The sequence below is a fragment of the Scophthalmus maximus genome, chromosome 8 (assembly GCF_022379125.1).
Source record: "Scophthalmus maximus strain ysfricsl-2021 chromosome 8, ASM2237912v1, whole genome shotgun sequence".
Lineage (NCBI taxonomy): Eukaryota > Metazoa > Chordata > Actinopteri > Pleuronectiformes > Scophthalmidae > Scophthalmus > Scophthalmus maximus.
The window spans coordinates 6,445,845-6,463,599 of record NC_061522.1 but is presented as its reverse complement, the minus strand read 5'-3'; the positions used below and the strand labels follow the sequence as shown (position 1 = coordinate 6,463,599).

Genomic DNA, 17,755 nt, shown 5'->3' with positions numbered 1-17,755 from the left:
ACACCAGTAGGTGGCGGTAATGAGCGTTGTTCGGTTGTTTGCAAAAAGAAGAAGAAGAAGAAGAAGAAGCCACAGCAGCGCACTCGTAACCCGGAAGCAAAACTTTACAACAAAAAAATTGCCGGGAAATCTGCTCCGCTGCACAGACTACTGACTGAAGCGGCGAATGGAGTTTTGATTCAACAACCAGTTAAATTATTTTTGTTATTTACACTCTCCTCGTATCGTTTATCCGACATGGACGAATATGACGAACTGTTCGAGGTACCGGACGACTTCGAGGACCAGTTCGCCGACGAGCTGGAGGTGTTGGCTCAGATGGAGGGTGAGTGAGTCCACTCGTTGAACTGGCAACTCAAGTTGCAACGCTCATGTTTCTTTATGTAGTTAGCTGGACCAGAGTTTAAATAGTTTACACTGTGTTACATCTCCTTACATTCATTTGAGCTATTTATGTCCTTTTAATCCTATAACTATTAAATGTGCACAGCCTCATTAATTAGAAATGAATAACTCACCTGGAATCTGTGTAACTTAATTCATGCAAGTACAGTTATGAATTATGCAAATGTACCTGGCAACCCTATTATGATGAGATCCAATCCGTTTTATATGTAAAATGTGCCACACACTAGGCAATTTGAAGTTTCATACTTTGTGTACATCTTAATAACAATTAATTCATATTCATGCATAACTTTTCACGTTTTCCTATTGTTTGCATTTTGATGATTGTGCAATGACAATAGAGATGAATGTTATGTAATTCAAAGATAATGTAATCAAATTACTTGTACATACATGTAATGATAGTCTGAATTATCAAAAAGAGGCAAATTCTCACATCTGGAATCTGTAAATGTTTCGACATGTTTGCTTTGGAAAATGACTTGAAATTATGAAATTAGCCATCCAAAGTGTCATTAGTTTTGTAATTAGTGATTAACTTACTGATCATTTTTAGCAGTATTCATTGTTTATCTGTACTGTATATGTTTGCATGAATGGCTCAGATGAATCCCCCAAGCAGGGGAGAAATCAGAGTCGGGGGCCAACAGACGACAATTCAGACATTCGGCACCTGCTGGATGATCAGCCCATCAGTGAGTTCACTCTCAGCGTTCACATGTTGTTGTTGTTGTTGTTGTTGTCATAACCTTTGTATCTGATCTTGTCCTTTCAGCTCCGAAGGCAAAACGGCAGAAGCAGGATGCCGGTGTGGTCAAGCGGCTTTTCAACGCATCACAAGAGCATGAGAACAAAGCCCAGAGCGCTGACATCACACCTCCCTCCTCTCCAGAGCAGTATGAACCCTCTCACACCTTCAGGTAGGAGAGAGGCATGATGAAGATTGGGGGGGGCAGAAAGATGTACAGTTAAATGGGCCGGTTTTCACTGTGAGTTTAGGTTGATGCGCAGAAATTACAATTGTATCCATTAACAGATAAATCTACAACACAAAGTGTGCACAAAGTAAAGAGGAGAATGCCACCTCTATCTTCGGCCCCGTTCTAACATGTAGTTACACATGTTTGTTTTCTAGGTCTGCTCCTGCCGTGTTGGACATCAGTGGCTTTGCTACGATCCCAGAGACGCCCAGGCGACCTCCCGCAGCGGCGCCAGCATCCCTGCTTGTACTGAAGCGACCTCCTTTAGAGGGAGAGTACATCAGTGTGACAGACTCGTCGGGGAGTCGGGTCTACCTCCGGCAGAAAGAGGACACCGGGAAAAAGGTCAAACTCCTCAGCAGTCACACAAGTGTGATTTGGACTGTCGCACAAAAACACCTCCATAGCACCGTGTAGTACGACCATGATTTACTGTTACATACCTCTGTTATTCAGGCCTTATTCATGCCATATTTCTGTATATTATCTGTATTTACCCGTGTGTGTGTGTGTGTGTGTGTGTGTGTGTGTGTGTGTGTGTGTGTGTGTGTGTGTGTGTGTGTGTGTGTGTGTGTGTGTGTGTGTGTGTGTGTGTGTGTGTGTGTGTGTGTGTGTGTGTGTGTGTGTGTGTGTGTGTGTGTGTGTCCAGGTAGTAGACTCCAGATTGGCACCAAACTCCCAGGGTGCACTGGGGCTGCTGGCAGTGCCGATAAGTGTGCTGAGAGAGCAAGAAGCTGAGAGGGTGAGCAGCTGTACATGTTTATTTGTTTCCCCCAATCCATGTTTTAAGCACAAAAACAAAAATATGCCTCCTTTTTTAAAAATAAAACAAACTGTTAAAATTAATTGAACTGTTCTTCTCTCTTTTAAATCACACAGCGCCATCAGCAAGTTATGGAGGAATCTCAGCGTCTTACAGAGCTGCTGACCAGGTAACGCCACCGGTCTCTTTCTCACACACACACACGTACACACACACACGCAAACAGAAACATACTGAAAAAATTATTACATAGAGTTTTTGCTTTTTATTTTCAATCAAAGCAGCGTGAACGATGTGTTTGTTGAGCCTGAAAGCAGAGAGGATGAAGATGATCCTGGAGACGCAGAGGGACAAACCTCGCGTCTCTGGGTGGACAGGTTTTCTCCCCGACACTACACAGAGCTTCTCAGTGATGATGTAAGTTATGTTTTTGTGCAACAGAACGTACATGTGTGTGTTTGTAAATATACAAAACACCTCTTTTATGGATGAATCCAAGTGTCTTTGTGGACACGACTTCATCTGACATCAGTTGTATGTTCACTGCTTCTTTTCAGTTTACCAACCGCTGTCTGCTCAAGTGGTTGAAACTTTGGGACACCGTTGTGTTTGGAAGAGAAAGGAAGTCCCGCCCCGCCCGGTCTGACAGACAGGCTGCCAACCAACACTCATTCAAACCCAATCAAGGCAACCAGAATCCAAATCGCTTCAAGACCAAGATTGAAATGACCGAGGAGATACTGGAGGCTGAACTGGACCAGTACAAAAGACCCAGATTCAAGGTTCAACATCTGGATACTCATGTCAGTACAATTTCAGTTTAATGGCCTGTAGTTTTTATAAAAGAGTTGATTTATTTTATGTCCTACTCTAGGTGGCGTTGTTGTCTGGTCCTCCAGGTTTGGGGAAGACCACCCTGGCTCACGTTATTGCCAAGCACGCTGGGTACAATGTGGTGGAAATCAATGCCAGGTACACAAACCGAACCCAAAAGACTAAAAATCAACAAAGATCAGAGTTACAGTAATCCTCCTGTCGTGACCTCTGTGGTAACTGTTGATGTTTTGCAGTGATGACCGCAGCGCAGAGGTCTTCCAGAAACGCATCGACACAGCAACACAGATGAAGTCAGTTTTAGGAACCAACGAGAGACCAAACTGTCTCATAATCGATGAGATCGACGGAGCGCCCGCGGTACGTTCTGGGCAACAGTAAAATAACAACAGTAAAATAAGTGCACCCCAAATCTGCACAATGTTCATCTACAACAATGTGTTCATCTGTGATGCTTGACAGGCTGCCATCAACATACTGTTAGCGACTCTAAACAGGAAAGACGGACATGGCGGGGATGCCGCTACTGAGACGGCAAAGAAGAAAAAGAAGAAAGAGTCCATCCTGCTTCGACCAATCATCTGCATCTGTAACGACCTGTACGAGTGGAACATTTTTGTTGAAGCTTTAGGGGCATGTAAATGTGTATATTATTTCTCCTTTGTGTATATTTTGTTAATTCTCTCTGATGGCCTCTCTCTTTCCTGTTAGTTATGTTCCAGCTCTCAGGCCTCTCAGGCAGCTGGCCTTCCTCCTGACTTTCCCTCAGACTCAGCCTTCTCGCCTCACACAGAGACTGGCAGAGGTCAGCTCACACACGCACACAGGCATACAAACACACAAACAAACAGACAAACTAGTGTAAACAAGATTATTATTATTTTTTGGACAGATTTCACTCAAGCAAGGGATGAAGGCGGATACTGGCACTCTGTTGTCACTGTGTGAGAAGACGGACAATGACATCAGGTCTTGTATCAACACTCTGCAGGTGGGTGGCACCACTACAATGGAGCGCCTAGACGTTGGCTAGGACCTGTCTATCAGCAGAATACTGCGTAATTATTATATTGAAATGTGTGCACTTGTCTGTACAGTTCCTCCACAGTCGTGGCCACAAGCAGCTGGACACCAAGACGATCCAGTGTATTTCTGTGGGACAGAAGGACCAGAACAAAGGCTTGTTCCATCTGTGGCAGGAAATCTTCCAGTTACCACGTACTAAACGGTACAATTTTCCCCCCCATGTCTAACCATGTGTAGTGGCAGTGTGAATTTTCCTTGAGTTTTTAAGTTTAGTCAAAACTGATAAATTACTATGGCAGAGCTGGTGTATTTGGAGGACAAGAATTGTCAATACTCAAGTTCTAACACTTCCAAATCAAACATGACCTTCTCTTATCTGTTGCATTGCTTAGCTTCTTTTGCCCTCTCAAACTAGATGTTGACTAATTGTCCCTAATATGTCCCTTAAGGAAACGTATTGGTGAGGGGTTTGAGGACGCGCCAAGTTCAGGAGGGGGAGCCCAGAGGTTTCAGCACATTCTGCATTTGTCTTCATCCAGTGGCGAGTTTGAAAAGGTTTCTCAGGTAATTAACATATATCTTTTTCTTGCTTTCCGAAGACCCACTTGCCCAATGCTTTACAACACAAGACATCCTGACATGTATTGACTGACACCAGGTGAAATCCTTCTGTGTCCTCTCCCCTCAGGGTCTGTATGACAATTATCTGTCCATGCGCGTGAGGGACCCCAACATGCACAGTGTGTGCGAGGCACTGGACTGGCTATCGTTCTCCGACAGAGTGAACCATCTGATTCTGCACAACCAGAACTTCTCCCTGATGAGATACCTGCCCTTCCTGTCCGTCACGTTCCACTTCTTGTTTGCCCACACACACGTGCCCCGCATCAGCTATCCCCACAGCCATTACGAGGTACAGTACTCATCAACCACCTGCTCCTTTGTGGGGCTTTATGACAAGGAACAGTAGGATGAAAAAGAACAAACATGAGCATGACATGTTTTAAGCAGGAAAGTCCAGCTAGTAGAAACTGAGATAATCACTGAGTCGTTGCCGTGTCCTCTCCAGGCCACATCCCGTCTCCTTGTCAACAGAAACGCCTTGTCCTCCATGTTGGCTGATATCCCAGCATCAATCAGAACAAGGATCAGCCATCTCAGCCTGACTCTTGACATTCTCACTCTGCTCCTCAACATCATTTCTCCCAAACTACGGCCTGTGAGTACAAGCTGTGTGTAAATTTTAGAAACTGGAATACTGTGTTTTGCTGCTTTTGAGTTTATTAATCATATGTGAACCTGAGAGAAAATTCACATTAAGTTATATAAGTTCATTGCTAAGAAGCTAATCATTGCTGTCCTGTGTTTCTTCCAGGTGAATCCACAGCTGTTCAGCAGCAGAGAGAAGGAGCAGATGCGTGAGCTGATCAACACCATGCTGGCCTACAACCTCGCATACAGGCAGGACCGTACACCTGAGGGACAATACACATACTTCCTGGAGCCGTGAGTACAAACACTATCACAGACACACACACACACACACACACACACACACACACACACACTCTCCCCTGTACCCTACTGCTGTGTCCTGCATGTGCACACATGTTGAGCAGATGTGTTCCCAGGGTATTGAAGGTCACTTCTCTTGTCCACACTGTGGTTCCCTGCATGAGGGCTTAGAGAATAATCCCCTTAACACCTGGGGTTCACACGTGTGATGGTGTGTGTGAGCACTGAGCAGCGTAGCGGGTAGAGGTAGGTGGACAAACGGATGAAAGGATGGATAGGTGAGGTCGTTGAGGGAGTGACTTGGATGAAGAAAGATCTAAAAAAAACCTGGACAGCATCCAAAATAGAGAGGAATGTAAAACCGACCGACGACGCTGGAAAGAGCGAGCTTGACTGAAAATATTTAGCTTCAAACTTAATCTGGGACACCTTTTGTTTATCTTATCTTTATTTTTGCGCCGGCTGACGACAGCGGAGACTCTGCTTGTACGTAGAATGGGATAAGTATCCGGTGTCTTCTCAGCCATGCCGTCACAGGCTGAGCAGCGGCCCAACGCCCAGGGGGGCTCCCTGCTGCAGGCTCGGTGTGACGAGGTGCTGGTCACCAACGACTGGTGTCTGCCTCTGGTGTTGGCTCTTCTGCTGCTGCTGCTGGTCTACACCTTCCTGTACCTGCCCTCTCTCGCTCACCACAACACCACCGTCTGACGCCCTCGTGGGTAAAAGACACTTCAACATCACATACAGTGGATACACCCCCCATCCCCGACATGATCATTCCACTGGACTGACTTTTTTTTTGGAAGCTGCTGTTGATTGGACAGACTCCGGCAGAGTTATTAACGATGGTTAACTGCGGTTTTAGCCTCTCCTTTGGGTATTTGCTCGTTTTCATAAAACCATATGTTTAAAAATCTTTAAACTATTAACAGAAGTCCATTGACAAAAACGATCGTTAATTGATAGGGATGCACAGATACCTAATTTTTTCAGACACGGTACAAGTACACACTTACATTTAAACATAAATAATTTATATAAAGTGACCACATGGAAAGGCCTATTTCTTATTAAATTTTGAATTATATTCTCGACAAATAAAAATACTTACTCATTTAACAAATTTTTTAAATAATTTTTCTCCTTTATATAAATAAGTAGATAGATAGATATAATGATGTAGAAAACATTTTATTTAACCTCGGTAGGAAAAAAAATAAATGTAGGCCTAAAATGTTTATAAAAGACTAAAAATCAAACAGAATTTCCTCATCCTGTGTCGCATTCAGTCTCCTCCATGTTTGTTTGTGTTTTCCTCTAAAATTCCACGTGGACATTTTCGTCCACATGAAGAAAAATGTCTGATACTCACGACACCACGAAAAAAACAACTGAGCTTAATATGAAACAATAGATGTTTTTCTATGGTCTCACGCTATATTTGGTCTGCCCTGTTCGAGGCGTGTTTGAGTTGAGTTTGAGAATTAGAGTTTTCCAAGTTCTGATGATAACGGCACCAATATTATATATTGATGCAGTAAATGGCTCTTAGTCACACAGAAATGATGGGAGTAAGAGGTGTGCTTGTGTGTGTGTGAGATCAGCGGTAAGAGGATTTAGGTTTTAGGTAACACAGATTATCTAAAAAACGTAAACCATGGCACCAAAAGTGGAAGGATTTTTATTCTTTTGTTTATCATCCAACAGGGTTCACCTGTGTGTCAGCTGCATCGTGATTTGAGTGTGTTTACGAGTAAACTGTGCGTGTGTGTGTGTGTGTGTGTGTGTGTGTGTGTTTGTCTGCTTGCAGGCGTGTGGAGGAGGTGGTGAGGTTCCCAGGCCTGCCCCCACACCGCCAGCTGACGTATCAGGCCAAACAAACCATCAGCCGAGAGATGGAGCAAGAAAGGATGAGGAGAGCGGAGCAAATGATGCTGCAGCGAAACCCTGCAGTGGTGAGACATCAAATATACACACAACGTGGTTTATCCAAGAGTTCATGACTTTGCAGCCTGCAGCACGGCCTCCAGGCAATCAGGTCACCATGTGGGTGTGTGGGTTAATAATCTCATGTAATTTATAATCTACTGTGACTGTCTGATGCAGAGAGACGAGGGAAAAAAGAGTGCTGCTCCTAAACCGAGCAGTAACCATCAACAGAGGCTGGAGAACATTGTCAAACAGACAACAGTGGAGACCAGGGTGAGTCAAAACACACAGACTCAAACTGGGTTGGTCATTTAAAACCGCTTTCAGACATAAAGTCCTTCTAATGACAGGAAAATTGGACCTGGACCTTTTACGAACTTTGCCTTTCACATATGACGAATGCTGCAAGAGACTGTCAGAGTCACATTCACACCAAAGGGGACATTTTCGGAACATTCTGTGGTGTCTGGGTGGAGCACGCAGGAGGCGTGACATGACGTAGAGCATTCTCACACACTACCTCCTCTGGAAAAGTTCAGGAAAATGTCCAAACGTCAGTGCATGTCTGAAAGCAGCTTCAGAGGCGTCGGGGCCGAGCTCCTGGGCCCATGGAAAAAGAAAAACGATGTTAACGCCTCTAGGTGGCGCCAGAGAGGAGCTGGCAGCAGCAGCAGTTAGGGCTGAAAGTCAGAGGCTGTTTGAACGAGCTGCAGATTTTTAATAGCTCAGTAATAACAGCCATGAAGAGAGGGAACCTCTAGAGGGCAGAAAATGAGGACAATGAGTATATGCACTGGTTTACGGCCCCCTATGATGAAAATGGGAAAATAGGCTAATGAGTGAGTGTGTGTGTGTGTGTGTGTGTGTGTGTGTGTGTGTGTGTGTGTGTGTGTGTGTGTGTGTGTGTGTGTGTGTGTGTGTGTGTGTGTGTGTGTGTGTGTGTGTGTGTGTGTGTGTGTGTGTGTGTGTGTGTGTGTGTGTGTGTGTGTGTGTGTTATTGACCTTATCATCGAGGACAGTGTTTTAGAGACGTACCGATTAACTCCTTCCTCCCCTCTCGTCCTTCTGTGTTTGTGTCCTGCAGCCCGAGGTGGATTTCTTCGGTCGAGCTATTGCCCCCAAACCTCAGAGGCCGCAGCCGTCCTCAGAGACAGGTACTGTCCAGACTCTGTGCTCAGCCACGTTACTGTCGCTTTGTTTATCCAAAACGCCTTTGAGAGCACACGCTGCTCTCAAAGCGAAAACATGCCTCGAGGCACACGAGGTCCAAACATACCAGAGGTGAGAAGTGACGTGTGTTATGTAACGTTTCCAAGTTAGTGCTCCTGTGGCAGGCAGGAGACCCAGCTCTGCCACCATAAAGCTGGGTCATATCATGTTACTTTTATCAAAAAAAAGATGTGAAGCGGCCCAATCTAAAGTCTCCTTTCTTATATTTAAACAAAAGCCAACAGAATAAACTAATCTTCATAATTTATTTTGTAATTTAAAATGTATTTTACCACCTAAATCAAAGTCTTATAGTCGCCGTTGCTCCAGAAACCTTATAAAAGTTTGAAGAGAAGTTACAGAGGTTCAGCCTGCCAGTAGCTTTGCATCATTGGAAATAAACAAACATCAATTCCGCTCTGAAAATAGAACATTTGCATAAACAATAGACGACTTAAACTGAATTGCATTTTATCTCCGTCAACACGGCACCCTGGGTAAATATTTTCAAAACCTGGATAATAATTTAACTGTTCCCCTGTAAACTTCTCATCCAGTTATTTGGTTTTTTTCATACAGTACTTCTCATACATTCTATGTACATAAAGTTAAACTTGTTCTGTTCAACACAATTATGTGAACTACTTATATAAAATATAACTCGAGTCTGGTCCGTGTCAAAGTTGACAGACTTTAACTGTGATTCAAGCTGTTGCATGTTTTTTTACTCAGTTGGTAACAAAGGCCTAGATTCAGCAATTAAAAGTGGACGCATTAAAATCACTGACCTTCCTGAAAACAGTGCATCCAGGAAATTGATCGACAGGGTGACAATGCAGAGCTGTGGCTCTTTTTAGGTCAAAGCAGGAACGTCAGCCGAGTTCTGTCAACCTGAAACAGGCACAGCTCTAAATCCCTGAATCCTGTTGATGCTCTGAGTCGAGGTGTCGGGAAAGAAAGAGTTCGATTTCTGGATCGGTGAAAACATGAGCATATGACATCATCATACATCACTCACAGACTGTCGTGGTTGTTGTGAGATCCAACGACTCATTAGCTTCATAGGTGATTAACCGAAGATCTGTTAGTAAAACGTTAATTATCTATTGATTGCTCTCAGAGCATGTGGTGATTTTTATTACCATTTGTTTGTGAATCGACAGAAAATTAATCTACGACCATTCGCTGGTTTCTACCATGGGAATATTTGCTAGTTTTCATCATTAACTGACTATCAGTGGAGTTTGGACTCCTGATCTGACAAAAACAAATTTGGTGCAGATCCATTTGAAGGGACGGGTCCAATAAAAAGAAATGTTCTCACTTTCCTTAACATCGCAAATGGACATTTTTCAACACTTTCATCAATTCCTCCAGAAATAAAGTATAAATAAAAAGATATTTCTGGTGTGGAGATCTAATGTGTTTATACCATTTGGTGCAAATTGTCCTTCATTTTTGCCGTTATAAAAGCTCAACAGACGTGTGGGATTGTTTGGCCTCGGTGGAGTTATGCGCTCCAGTGTGGTGACATTTGAGGTAAACTCGTTATCGGTCACTTTCCTGTGAGTTAACTATTAGATTAAGTGACTTAATCTTTTTAGCAATAGTCACAAGGTCATTTGAGAGGAGCCTGAAGAGCCACCGGGTCCTCTGCTTGTTTTGATGATTCTTGTTGTGTTTTGTTTTTTTGTCTTTCCTTTTTCGTAATTGCATCTTTTCCTCTTGCTCTAGGTGAGAAATGTCCGGTTCTTTCTATGGGAACGGCCGTGGGTAACAGCGACGTGTGGTTCCGATTCAACGAGGGCATGTCCAACGCCGTCAGGCGAAACGTCTACATCAGAGAACTACTGTAACGCACTTGATTTTCAACTGTTTTTATTTGACCTGCGCTGTATGTACGTTTCTGAATCAATCCCCCAAGATTCAGCTGTTAACTTCAAAACAGTCTTTATTTTGATTGACAGTGTAAAGAGCCAATAAAAACGTGGTGTTGAACATTTCTCAGCAGTCCATCAAAACAAACCTCCAGAGAGCTACTCAGTGCTGTACACTGACACACACACACACACACACACACACACACTCACAATCACACTCAAACACACACACACACACACATTTATCGTCACATAAATTAACAGCATTCAGAATAAATAAACGAGAAAATAGCAATAATGTGTGTGAGTGTGAAAGAATGAGTTAGTGCAGCATGACTGTGTGTGGGAGTGCATGATTCTTAAGTTTATATGCATCCGTGATTTTGTGTGTGTGTGTGTGTGTGCGCGCGCGCGCGCGTGTGTGACCATCAGAGGATCACACACTTGCCCTTTTCCACCCAGGGGTTTGCTCTCATCAGCTCAGGATTCAGGAAGGGATCTTCACAAACACAACCTTCGATCCACTTCACCAGCCTGGAAAACGAAAACACCGTCAGCAAAGATCTAATACTCCGCACTTAAAAAAAGAGAGTGTGTGTGTGTGTGTGTCTGTCCAGTACACACACTCACTCAGTAACAGTGATGGAAGATTTCTCTCTGTTGATTGCCAGCTGATACTGGAGGCTTTCCACTTCCCTCCTCATCTGTGGGACGTCCAACTCCTCCATGATGATACTGCTGTAGACACAAACACACACACATTTTTACTTTTGACATGACAAGAATAGTGGATAAATCTGTACCTTTTTTTATTTATTGCACAATCAGGACGTTGGATCTATTTCACCTTTTTCACCATTTAATTTTTTTCAATGAATCAACTTGCAGCGGCCCATCACAGATTGGTGTTCGTGACCAGTTCAACCAAAGAATGATTATCTTTGCTTCATCTCCTTTAGTCTCCTTAGTCCTTAAAGAGGTAGAATTACACCAATACTGCAGCCATCTGTAATATTCATTATCAATTAATCTGCAGATTATTTACTTTAATTTTTTTGGGTCTATTTTTAACGTCAGAAAACAAAACTGTGGATTCATTGGTCATTGGAAATGAACTAGTCAGAAATAAATACTTGACTCAAACAGGACAGAATGGTGCACTACTTTCAGTGGAGGATTTATACACTTGGTGCTGGATTTATTACATTAGCAGGTTTTTGATGTCACTCAATTATAGAGTGTTTGTTGATGCTTTGTTAATATTTGTCAAAAATATGCATACACATCCTGCATATAATGTATAAGCCTTTTGTGTATTTTGCAAATTAACTAGTAACTTTCAGATAACGTAAGTCAATTTACTCAAATACTGTATGCAGATACTTGGAGTTGAGTATTTGCATTCATGCTGTACTTTATACTTCTCCACGTCAGAGGCAAATATTGCCGTCTTACTTCACTACTGTACATTTATTTAAAAGCGTGAGTTTATTATTTTAATTTCTGATTCTGATCATGTAAAATATATATATATATATATTTAAAATAGTATTATTATAAGTCATATAATATTGAATATTGATGGGCTACATTGAAGGAATGCATCAGTAACTGACCATTATTCAGATGATGCAAACACATTTGCACTTGTTCAAATTTGTTCAGTGCTCGATGTTTACTTATAACCGTGTATTACTACACTGGGTTTTTTACTACTTTTACTTTCGTAAAAAGTACCTCTCCCTTCACTGGGTGAATGCAGTGGGATACAACTATGGAATTGCAGCGGATGAAAATACAGAAGTACAATTTTAAGGTCAAGTACAGTACAAGGAGGGAAGGCTCTTTGAGTTAGTTTTTTTTTTTACAACTTCAAATGTGATCCAACAGAGGATATGCTGCCTTCACTGTCTTCTATTTCTACTCCTTGTAAATCCTGCCCCACCCTGCCGACAGGCCACAATACAGCAGGGAGGGAGGGAGGGAGAGAGAGAGAGAGGGATAGAGGAGAGAGAGAAAGAGAGAGAGGGAGAGAGAGGGATAGAGAGAGAGAGGGAGGGAGGGAGAGAGAGAGAGAGAGAGAGAGAGAGAGAGAGAGAGAGAGAGAGAGAGAGAGAGAGAGAGAGAGGGGGAGAGAGAGAAAGGGAGAGAGAGAAAGAGAGAGAGAGAGAGAGAGAGAGAGAGAGAGAGAGAGAGGGAGGGAGAGGGAGAGAGAGAAAGGGAGAGAGAGAAAGAGAGGGAGAGAGAGAGAGGGAGGGAGAGAGGGAGAGAGAGGGATAGAGAGAGTTGAGGCCAACCATAGATCAGTTTAGTCCTCTCTACTGGAAGCTGTCTCTCCCTCCCCCTCCCTCCCTCTCTCTCTCCCTCCCCCTCTCTCTCTCTCCCTCCCTCTCTCTCCCTCTCCCTCCCTCCCCCCCCCATCATCTCTATAATGGATCTAAGTAGGTCGTCCGCCCGGTGCCGGTTTCCTCCACCAGCATCCATCCTGCTGTGCGTCTCCGGCATCCAGCTGTTCCATGGAAAGAAAAAAAAAAAAGGGGGGGGGGTGGTGGCACGGTCGTGTTATGATTGTGATGTCCCTCTCCGAATGTGTCGGAGTGACATCAGTCCCCATCACCCGGCAGCAGTCAGGGAGATTTCAGGCTGCCGGTCGCAGGTTGACTCTGGATCAAGTCGCTTCCGACATGAAACATGATGATCGTGTGTCGAGGCTGGTCGGTCACTTGTGTGCCCGAGGAAATCAGCTCCGACGCGGATGTGTCGCGTTTAAACGTGGATGAAAACACATACACCCCCTCACCACGTCGCCCCCCCCCCCCCCCCCCGTACAAACAGCGGCTCTTACCGTCAGGGCCTACCGGGGACGATCGCTGATCGAAACCGTGTTGCAGGACGGCCGGGGCGGGATGCAGACGCGGGCTTGAACGGCGAGGAGAACCGCGTTAAGAGTCGGTCGTCGGCGGAGTGAGTCCCCGGCTTCGGTACAGGAGGAGGAGGCGGAGGAAGGAGGAGGAGGAGGAGGAGGAAGGAGGAGGAGGCTGTGTGTGTGTGTCGGGCTGTGCGCGGCGCAGGGCACTCCCCTGCGCTCCTCTGTGGTAGCGACTGGATGCGGGATGCGCAGGGCGGAGGAAAGGAGAGGAGGAGGAGGAGAGGAGAAGAAGAGAAGAGGAGAGGAGGAGAAGAGGAGAGGAGAAGAAGAGAAGAGGAGGAGAGGAGAAGAGGAGATGGTTTGACAGTCAAATGTGGCCTGGAGCCGAGGCCGAGGGCGAGGACGCACCTGTATGGAAATGTGCGGGCGCACGCACAAGGGCGGGACGCACGCAAACGAGGACCCGCTCCGGTCCACAGGGAAAACGAGCCGGGGGTTGATTTTATACCTCAGGGTGACTCGGGAGACGACGTCTTGTTTCTGGGTTAATACAGGCACACATTCCCCAGACCACCGGAGACCACCGGAGACCCCCACGAATATCGGACACGTCTGAGGTTTAGGACAAACAACGGCCACGAAGAGAGAACCGGCCAACAAGTGACCAGTGAAATCCACTGGGACACGGAGCCTCGTGTGCATCCAATTTGAATGTGCTTTGCATCGATGGAAGACATTTCCAGATCGTCACATTAATAAGTGGAAATAGCAGAAGCACAATAAGATATAACTATTCCAAATTAATAAATTACAGCGCCCATGTATCTTATTTTTAATACCCCAGCGTTTTAATGAATACTTCTCCAGTACTTAAGATCTTGTTAGTTCTGTTGCAGGAAAAATCACAACCTAACACAAATTCTTATTTCATAATGCTCTAAATCCATCACAATTTTCATAACAAGGATTTACAGGTCCTTTATACAGTAATACTCACAGGAGTTAAATGTAGAATCTCTCCCTTTAAAATGTAGCAGCAGGGTTAAAGTCTGACGTGGTCTATAACTTATTGCCAAAGTTATTTCAGGCTCTGTTCATTGCTGTTTTTTTTTTTTTAATTTTCCAAGTGAATTGATGAGGTCACACTCCGTGTCTCTCCAGTGAATACTTGTGATGGGATCTGACCTGATATGTACTTATGATCATTTAAAAGAAACGAGTCCCATTTACAACTGCAAGTAGATGCATACATGAAATTTGAGGTCAAACATGTTGCATATTGTGCCTTTAATATTTAATTCTATGATTAAAATGGCAAGAAACATGCCTTTGGGGGTCTCCCTTTAACAGACAATGAATATTACTTATTATGAATACCAAGTGTGTTAAATAAAAATGCTTAAAAAAACCCACATTGGTTTAAGACGAGCAGATCTTGAATTGATAATTACAACAGACAATTTGGAAAAGTCACTGTTTATTCAACAAATTCAGCTTGACAGTTTGTTTGCTCACATTACTCTGTTCTTCATTTAACATTCAATATGTACATTAGCAGTCGTATGTCATCAGCAGGACCATCGAGAGTCGGGAATCTACCTGTTGCGGAGAGGAGCTCAGTTACAAGTCACATAAAGAAAACTACTAGTATGATGTGGACATATATTAACTGTAGTAACCTCAGAAAAAAGCTAGAATCAGGAGCTGGAGTTCAGCTCTCATAGTAGGTGTCAGAAAAGTTTATTTAGTTTGTCATCACCGGCTACAAATCAGTTAAAATGTGAACATGTATGGACTCACCATCTCTCAGACTCAACGGTGTTCCCCAGGGCAATAAGATCTATCATCTGAAACACAGTGGTCCAGCCAAGCCTCGCCTCATTCTCACCTGTAAAGTGGTTTAAAATAAAGTTATGGAAAGGTGACAAGATTGTGCTGAAAACTGCAAATATAAATGAAAATGGAGCCTCAGAACAAAGTTCGAATCAGGAGCTGGAGTTCAGCTCTCATAGTAGGTGTCAGAAAAGTTTATTTAGATTTGTCATCACTGGCTACAAAACAGTTAAAATGCTAACATTTCTGGACTCACCAGCTCTCAAACACAACGGTGTTCCCCAGGGTAAGACGATCCATCATCTGAAACACATTGGTCTTAGATCTGTGTCCAGCCGAGCCTCCGCATTCTCATCTGTAAAGTGGTTTAAAATAAAGGTTAAGGAAAGGCGCCAATTGTGGTGAAAACTGATAATATAAATGAAAATGGAGCCTCAGAATAAAATTAGAATCAGGAGCTGAAGTTCAGCTCTCATAGTAGGTGTCAGAAAAGTTTATTTAGTTTTGTCATCACCGGCTACAAAACGGTTAAAATGCCAACATATATGGACTCACCAGCTCTCAAACCCAACGGTGTTCCCCAGGGTAAGACGATCCATCAGCTGAAACACATTGGTCTTTGATTCATGTCCAGCCGAGCCTCCGCATTCTCACCTGTAAAGTGGTTTAAAATAAAGTTAAGAAAAGGCAACAATTGTGCAGTGAAAACTGCTAATATACATGAAAATGGAGCCTCAGAACAAAGTTCGAATCAGGAGCTGGAGTTCAGCTCTCATAGTAGGTGTCAGAAAAGTTTATTTAAGTTTGTCATCACTGGCTAAAACCTTTTTACATAACCAAAATACAGACTCACCAACACTCCCACCTGACGGGGTCCCGTCCAAATTGAATCTCAGTGACATCACGTCATCCCCGAAGGATCTGAGTTCTGCCTGCTCCCAGGTCTTCAGCCTGCTGCAACTGCATCGTCCATCGTTCTGCAGTTATCTGTTTCAGACTCAACTGAAAAGAGGATGGATGATTAGACACGGGACAACTTTAATCATGTTAAAAGACAATACCTGCTACCTGCTACTTCTTAAAAAGATTAAATCAATGATGGATGACGGTTGTACTGTAGGGACTGGTTTGTTTGAGCCCAACGAGGCTGTTGACACCGTCTTTAATCTGGCACCTTATTCCATGAAATGGATCAAGTCATATTTAAAATGGTAAAAACACAAGAGGTTCACAATTACAAATCCACCAATACTAACATGTGCACTGGTGTCCCGCAAGGATCAAATCTCAGCGCACTTTTATTTATCTCGTATATAAACAACCTGCACTGTGTTTGTCCTGTTGACAACTAATGGAATGAGCCACGTAAAAAAATCTGTAGACAGATCTGTAACTGGCACTCCACAATAGTAGTCCAGCCTGCTCCAGATAAATGCATGTACAAGTTTCACTAGGTTTTGACAACAAGTCTCATACAATATTTCAGAGGGTTGATTTTGTTATCGCCCCCGTCTGCCTTAGCACCAAAGAAAATTAGGTTAAAGGAAAATTTGGAGCATCCAGCCCCTAATCTTTTTGTTAACGGCAAATCTAATAAGCTATATATAATATTGTGAGTCATCTGCATACATGTGATAAGAAACCCACTCGTCTTTCGTGATATTGTCTTGTGGAAGTATGTTTAAGTCTAAAGAATAGAGGCTCAAGAGTCGACCCTTGTGGGACGCCCCTTGGTGGAAAACACAGATGTATAACTACCGATGACAAAGTGGCCCGAGTCTTGAAAACACTATGTCTATTAATACAATGTGATTGAAAGTATCAAGCACCAGTGAGGTCCGATGGGAGTCGAATGTCAATGCTTAAATGAATGCCAGAGGCAAATGTCAAATATGTATTTTTTACATAAGTTCTATACTTTGATTTTTTTCATCATCAAGTCATATATTATTTAAAAAATAGCTCTGGTCTATTTGACATGGCTGGAGAAAATGTATTAGGATCACCATTATTTTCGGTTGGATAAATATTGTAACTTCCATTAATATCTTAACGTCCCCCTTTCACTGCTATAGTGCAGGGTGACTTTATCGCGGTGTCGTGGAACTTTTTCCTTTTCTTTATGTGAATTATATAATTACATCTCCCACCACTGTGTCTCAAGTCTGCTCGAACACGCCACGTGTTTCTGTACGGACCAACCAACGTGGCAGCACCGGCTCCTCCACCACATGTTAACGACATTATACTCACCGGTCTCACTGAAACATCGGGCCCCGTTCAAACTATAGGACACACTCAACTCGACGACAGAAAACTGTCGCCTTTCGTCTCTTCTTTGCTGTAATGGCGACGGTTGGAGAATAAACTGGTGAACTTCATTGTGTGACCGTCCCTCTCACTGAACTAAGAAGAAAGAGGACTGTCCGAGCTCACAGCGATCATCATATCCTGCTCCGGTCCGACGGAAGTCCCTCCCACTTCCGGCCTGTGTGTTCTTCGGACTTCC

At 43.6% G+C, this 17,755-nt stretch overlaps 2 protein-coding genes, 1 long non-coding RNA gene and 4 other non-coding genes across 10 annotated transcripts; 1 reads left to right on the top strand and 6 right to left on the bottom strand.

Annotated features, from left to right (window-relative positions):
• Positions 1 to 69: 69 nt before the first annotated feature.
• Positions 70 to 10,662, top strand: chtf18 (CTF18, chromosome transmission fidelity factor 18 homolog (S. cerevisiae)). Of its 3 annotated transcripts, none has more exons than XM_035637959.2 (22): positions 70 to 325; positions 1,014 to 1,103; positions 1,184 to 1,328; positions 1,544 to 1,733; positions 2,038 to 2,130; positions 2,268 to 2,320; positions 2,436 to 2,568; positions 2,709 to 2,933; positions 3,026 to 3,123; positions 3,222 to 3,345; positions 3,448 to 3,584; positions 3,697 to 3,790; positions 3,878 to 3,976; positions 4,083 to 4,213; positions 4,461 to 4,575; positions 4,700 to 4,924; positions 5,081 to 5,230; positions 5,387 to 5,517; positions 7,337 to 7,481; positions 7,633 to 7,728; positions 8,540 to 8,609; positions 10,399 to 10,662. In XM_035637959.2, exons 1-22 carry the CDS (start codon positions 238 to 240, stop codon positions 10,518 to 10,520), a joined length of 2,754 nt encoding a protein of 917 aa, XP_035493852.2. In that variant the 5' UTR covers positions 70 to 237; the 3' UTR covers positions 10,521 to 10,662. The 3 variants fall into 3 exon arrangements, with proteins under 3 accessions (XP_035493852.2, XP_035493851.2, XP_035493853.2); XM_035637958.2 differs by having other exon boundaries at positions 2,433 to 2,568; XM_035637960.2 differs by lacking the exon at positions 1,014 to 1,103 and having other exon boundaries at positions 2,433 to 2,568.
• LOC118312900 (guanine nucleotide-binding protein G(I)/G(S)/G(O) subunit gamma-13-like) lies at positions 10,598 to 13,649 on the bottom strand. Of its 2 annotated transcripts, none has more exons than XM_035637962.2 (3): positions 13,390 to 13,649; positions 11,175 to 11,279; positions 10,598 to 11,078 (listed from the first exon to the last, which is right to left on the bottom strand). In XM_035637962.2, the coding sequence occupies exons 2-3, from the start codon at positions 11,270 to 11,272 to the stop codon at positions 10,973 to 10,975; spliced, it is 204 nt and encodes a 67-aa protein (XP_035493855.1). In that variant the 5' UTR covers positions 11,273 to 11,279; positions 13,390 to 13,649; the 3' UTR covers positions 10,598 to 10,972. The 2 variants fall into 2 exon arrangements, with proteins under 2 accessions (XP_035493855.1, XP_035493854.1); XM_035637961.2 differs by having other exon boundaries at positions 11,175 to 11,282; positions 13,390 to 13,637.
• Positions 13,650 to 14,873: 1,224 nt separating this feature from the next.
• LOC118312901 lies at positions 14,874 to 17,692 on the bottom strand. Its single transcript, XR_004794339.2, has 6 exons — positions 17,500 to 17,692; positions 16,100 to 16,248; positions 15,802 to 15,900; positions 15,503 to 15,601; positions 15,214 to 15,301; positions 14,874 to 15,012 (listed from the first exon to the last, which is right to left on the bottom strand). It is a non-coding gene; the product is annotated as an uncharacterized LOC118312901 (long non-coding RNA).
• LOC118313280 lies at positions 15,089 to 15,177 on the bottom strand. Its single transcript, XR_004794435.1, has one exon. It is a non-coding gene; the product is annotated as a small nucleolar RNA SNORD60 (small nucleolar RNA).
• Positions 15,377 to 15,466, bottom strand: LOC118313279. Its single transcript, XR_004794434.1, has one exon. It is a non-coding gene; the product is annotated as a small nucleolar RNA SNORD60 (small nucleolar RNA).
• On the bottom strand, positions 15,676 to 15,765 carry LOC118313277. The gene has a single exon (XR_004794432.1). It is a non-coding gene; the product is annotated as a small nucleolar RNA SNORD60 (small nucleolar RNA).
• On the bottom strand, positions 15,976 to 16,065 carry LOC118313278. Its single transcript, XR_004794433.1, has one exon. It is a non-coding gene; the product is annotated as a small nucleolar RNA SNORD60 (small nucleolar RNA).
• Positions 17,693 to 17,755: the final 63 nt, after the last annotated feature.